Source organism: Mandrillus leucophaeus, unplaced genomic scaffold, assembly GCF_000951045.1.
Source record: "Mandrillus leucophaeus isolate KB7577 unplaced genomic scaffold, Mleu.le_1.0 Scaffold133, whole genome shotgun sequence".
NCBI lineage: Eukaryota > Metazoa > Chordata > Mammalia > Primates > Cercopithecidae > Mandrillus > Mandrillus leucophaeus.
Window position 1 is genome coordinate 5,592,510 of NW_012101288.1, and position 5,419 is coordinate 5,597,928.

Here is a 5,419-nt window from a genome sequence, read left to right on the forward strand (position 1 = left end):
ACCACGCCCAGCTAATTTTTGTATTTTTAGTAGAGACGGGGTTTCACCACATTGGCCAGGCTGGTCTCGAACTCCTGACCTCGTGATCCACCCACCTCAGCCTCCCAAAGGGCTGGGATTACAGGTCTGAGCTACCATGCCCGGCTGTGAAAAGACTTTTCTAAGGATATACATCTAATTGTTCTGAGAGCCAGGATAAGAACCCAGATTTCTTGATATCTAAGCAAGTACCTGTACCGCTAAATAGTATTCTTGTTAAAAAGAAAACGATACAAGAAAAATAAAACAAATCTGATTCAAACCAAAACATATTATACAGCCAGAAGATTAACATTTAAAATATTCACACTAGAAAGTATAGCCTAGACTACTATTGCTAATTACTCAAATACACTTAGAACTCATGTCAAAGAAGCCCTTGCAAAAGGCTTGCATTCAGTGTCAGCCACTGAAAAAAAAAAAAAAAAAAGTCCATTAACTTAGTCAATGCTTATTTTTGACCAAAATAAATTTCTGGCCCCATTATCCACAATTTTGCTTTGTATGATTAAATAATGTTTGGCTTTTCTAAAATCCAAACAAACCTACTATCAAGGGTTCCAGAAGATTCAAATGAGGACAATTCTAAATAGAAAATTTGCGGAGCAGGGTCCGTGGAATAAATATAAAAAATCTTGAACTTAACCTACAATAAGGGACAGAAAAATGATCAGGGTGGGTAAGAGTTGTTCATGCCACTCAGCAAGAATCATAGCAGACTCTTATTTTGCTTAAAAATGAAAGGGTATCATATGCTTTAGTTTGTTACATTTAATCTTCAAAATATCTCATTACCAAGCAACTGTCTATCTGCCCCAGTTTTGCAGATGAGCAAACAGACTAACAAGTTAAGTATCTTGCCAAAGGTCACAAGCTACTAAGTAGTGAATTGGAGGCTCAAATCTAGGTCTGTTTGATGCCACAGCTTGTAACTATCCTTACTAGCTCAATAGTAAACATACTGCTATTGTTTTCTAATTAACTAACATCTGCGCTCTGAAAGGCAAGCAAAAAGCAATAAACTAGGATGCAATTCGTTGTTTAGAAACTTTGAAATATCTTTTAAAATTAGTAAATTATTTTAATTGAAAAAGACGTACCTTTTCCTTCATTTTCATCAGAAATATGTATTATCTGAGAGCTAGAAGCATCTCCATTGCAAGCAGTCTTCTCTCTCCTTAATTCTGTACATGCTGTAGTCTTCCTAGAGTCTTCAAGCTCATTCTCGATATTACAAGTATTTGAATTATTTCTCAATTCCAGTTTGCTTTCAGAGGCATTTTGCTGCTTTTCGTTTTCTTCCACTGAAGACTCTCCTGTGTTTCCGGTCTCATTATGATCTACACTTGTGTCTTGAGTTTCCTCTGTATCACTCTCAATTTTGTGATCCATGGCATTCTGGCTATCATCCTTTGTCTGTGAAATCTTCCTTCGCTTTTTTATGGTGCCTAAGTACCATTTTGACTTTTTGCGAATTTTCCTCTTCAACTGAGCTTCAAGAAATTTAAAGAAAAATGATGAAAGAACATTCAACCATTTTCTAAAATTTGAAGAGTGAAAAACCCTGATATATGAAAGGATAGTGAGAAACCACAGTAGTTTTGTATGGTTAAAATACAGAAACAAGAATAGAGCATACTGTGAGAAGGTGGAGGAAGTGGGTAAGGCCCAGATCATAAAATGGTAAAAATTATTTTATCTTGAATACTTTTAATCTTGAATAATTTTAAGGAGGGTACTGACATGATCTGTCTGATGAATATTTTGCAAACATTACTTTGGCAGCAGTATGAGAAATGGACTGGAAGAAGGGCCAAACTTGAAATAGGCTACACTTATTGAGTGAGCATTTATCATATACTAGAAACTATCTTACTACATTGCCTAGACTGGAGTGCAATGGCTATACACAAGCACAGTCATGGTGCACTACAACCCCAAACTCCTGGGTTCAAGTGATCCTCCTACCTCAGCCACCTGAGTAGCTACAACTACAGGCATATCCCACTGCATCAAGCATATACTAGGAATTCTAAGTCCCTTATGTACGCTTACTCATTAAAATTTCACTTTAACCCGGCCAGGTGTGGCGGCTCACGCCTGTAATCCCAGCACTTTGGGAGGCTGAGGCGGGCGGCTCACGAGGTCAGGAGATCGAGACCATCCTGGATAACACGGTGAAACCCCATCGCTACTAAAAATACAAAAAAATTTGCTGGGCATGGTAGCGGATGCCTGTAGTCCCAGCTACTCGCAGGACAATGGTGTGAACCCGGGAGGCAGAGCTTGCAGCGAGTCGAGATCATGTCACTGCACTCCAGCCTGGGCGACAGAGCAAGACTCCGTCTCAAAAACAAAAACAAAAACAAAAATTTCACTTTAACCCAATGAAGTTTGCTACCATTATCATCGTCAGTTTACAGATGAAGAAACTAAGGTACAGAGAGGTTAAATATTCTGTCTAGACTAGATGCAATATAACCACACAGCAGAAGTCCTGGAAAGAAGTGGTAAAACTTTTAGGTAGTAGAAATGACAAAGGACAATTAAAGATTACCTTTCTCCCCAGTGGTTTTTTTCTTTTACTTCTTTCTTTTTTTTTTTGAGACAGGGTCTTGCTCTGTCACCCAGGCTGGAGTGCTGTGGCATAATCAATAGCTCACTGCAGCCTTGAACTCCTGGGCTTAAGCAATCATCCTGCCTCAGTCTCCCAAGAAGGTAGGGCTACAAATGTGTGCCACCATGCCTGGCTAGTGTTTTGTTTGGTTTTATAGAGATGGGGTCTTGCTCTGTTGCCCAGGCTGGTATTAAACTCCTGGCCTCAAGCAATCCTACCACCTTGGCCTCCCAAAGTGCTGGGATTGCAGACACAAGCCACAGTGCCTGGCCTCTGTCCAGTGATTTTTCTTAATGGTGTCTGGGAGCTTGTCTGCTGCCTCTTGGTTGTCAGAAGCTGCTTCTCTTGTTATCTTGATTTCTCTCTCTCTTTTTTTTTTTTTTTTTTTTTTTTTTTGGAGTCTCACTCTGTCCCCCAGGCTGGAGTGCTGTGGTGCAATCTCGGCTCACTGCAAGCTCCAGCTCTGGGATTCACGCCATTCTTCTGCCTCAGCCTCCCAAGTAGCTGTACTATAGGTGCCCACCACCATGCCTGGCTAATTTTTTGTATTTTTAGTAGTGATGGGGTTTCACCGTGTTAGCCAGGATGGTCTCGATCACCTGACCTCGTGATCCGCCCACCTTGGCCTCCCAAACTGCTGGGATTACAGGCGTGAGCCACCGCGCCTGGCCCTATCTTGATATTTTTAAAGCCAAACCTTTCTAAAATTATCAAACTATCTTTTGCTGGCATTAAATTCCTTCTACTTTGTCATATAATAACTTCATTTTTTCTAGAATTGTATTAGAATCTAGAATTGTATTAGAATACATTTTTCTAGAAATGTATTAGTATGCCTTTCTTATAGCAATCTTGCATCCGGATAAAAGCTGCATTTTCAATACCAGACAAAAGGTATTTCACAAAAAGTACAAAGTTTTTGAATCTGCTAGTGTAGCTGCAACAACAGCTTCACAAATTTCCTTCTTTTCTTTATTTTTTGAGACAGTCTTGCTCTATTGCCCAGGCTGGAAGGCAGTGGCATGATCTCAGCTCACTGCAACCTCTGCCCCGCCGGGTTCAAGCAATTCTCTTGCCTTAGTCCTCCGAGGAGCTGAGATTCCAGGAGGAGCTGGGATTACAACAGGTGCGCACGACCATGCCCAGCTAGTTGTTGTATTTTTAGTAGAGACGGGGTTTCACCATGTTGGTCAGGCTGGTCTTGAGCTCCTGACCTCAGGCGATCTGCCCACCTTGACCTCCCAAAGTGCTGGGATTACACGTGTGAGCCACTGCGCCCAGTATTCTTTTCTTTCTTTTGAGACAAGGGTCTCGCTTCGTTAGCCAGGCTGCAGTGCAGTGATGCAATCTGGCTCACTGCAAACTCCACCTCCTGGGTTCAAGTGATTCTTGTGCCTCAGCCTCCCCAGTGGCTGGGATTACAGGCACCCTCTACCACACCTGGCTAATTTTTTTAATTTGTAGTAGAGACGGGGTTTCACCATGTTGACCAGGCTTGTCTCAAATTCTTGACCTCAAGTGATCCACCCGCCTCAGCCTCCCAAAGTGCTGGGTTTACAGGCGTGAGCCACCACGCCTGGCTCTTTATTATTATTATTGTTTTCAATGGTCCTTACACTGGATTCATTTGTCTTGAAAGGGCAGGATACTACAGCTGCAGACCTCAATCTATGGCACGTATCAAGCAATTCAACTTTATCTTAGAAGGTTATGACTTTCTCTGCTTCTTGGGAGCACTTCCAGCATTACTAGTGGCACCTCCTATGTGTCCTGTGGTGTTACTCAAGGTTTTTTGTACTATGCTAAACACAATAAAAAATAAAAAATACTTGAGAACTGCAAATCACTTTCTACTGCAATAAGCAATTTACTGGAGAGGTCAACTGCTCACCGCATCACACATCGTTTTAAGCAGACATTCACGAAACTTGAGCTCACCACAACACCAACAGGAGGTGGCTCCGAAATTATGGTAGTACAGTTATGTACTACAGTTAATTTTATGCAGTTGTGATTTATTTATTTATTATTTTTTTGAGACGGAGTCTCGCTGTGTTGCTCAGGCAGGAGTGCAGTGGCGCGATCTCGGCTCACTGCAAGCTCCACCTCCCGGGTTCACGCCATTCTCCTGTCTCAGCCTCCCAAGTAGCTGGGACTACAGGCGCCCGCCACCATGCCCGGCAATTTTTTTGGATTTTTAGTAGAGATGGGGTTTCACTGTGTTAGCCAGGATGGTCTTGATCTCCTGACCTCGTGATCTGCCTGCCTTGGCCTCCCAAAGTGCTGGGATTACAGGTGTGAGCCACTGCCCCCGACCTAGTTGTCATTTAATACTGAATCTTTATATTTGTTTACATTTTTCTTGACCACAAATGGTGCTATGTACGATCTGTGTGTGTGTGTTAAGTTTTGATAAATCTTAACTTTTTAAAATAGACTTGTGTATATTTTATAGTGGTAAGTGATAAATTAGACTACTGTCTATACATATTGTATGCATCTGTGACATACCTAATTTTTTCACTATTTCTAGGCTATGCAATTCAATCTGCAAGTTTTTTCAAACTGTTGCAAAGTCCAAAAAAATTTCCAAGATATTTATTGAAAAAAATCCACACATATGTAGACTTGTGCACCTCAAACTCGTTATTATTCAAGGGTCAATTGTACTCAGAACATAAACATCAAATGAATATCCACAAACAGAAGAAGCTCACATAATCGGCACCCAGATTGAGAAACATAATATATACTAACATTCCA

The 5,419-nt window shown here is 41.2% G+C and overlaps 1 protein-coding gene across 1 annotated transcript in view; it reads right to left on the reverse strand.

The window, feature by feature from the left end:
* The window catches only part of ATAD2 (ATPase family, AAA domain containing 2), a 99,935-nt gene that overhangs the window by 7,264 nt on the left and 87,252 nt on the right, over positions 1-5,419 (reverse strand). The window contains exon 26 of the mRNA XM_011973016.1: positions 1,140-1,532. Within this exon, the coding sequence (XP_011828406.1) occupies positions 1,140-1,532 (393 nt within the window). The remainder of the gene's footprint in view (positions 1-1,139; positions 1,533-5,419) is intronic.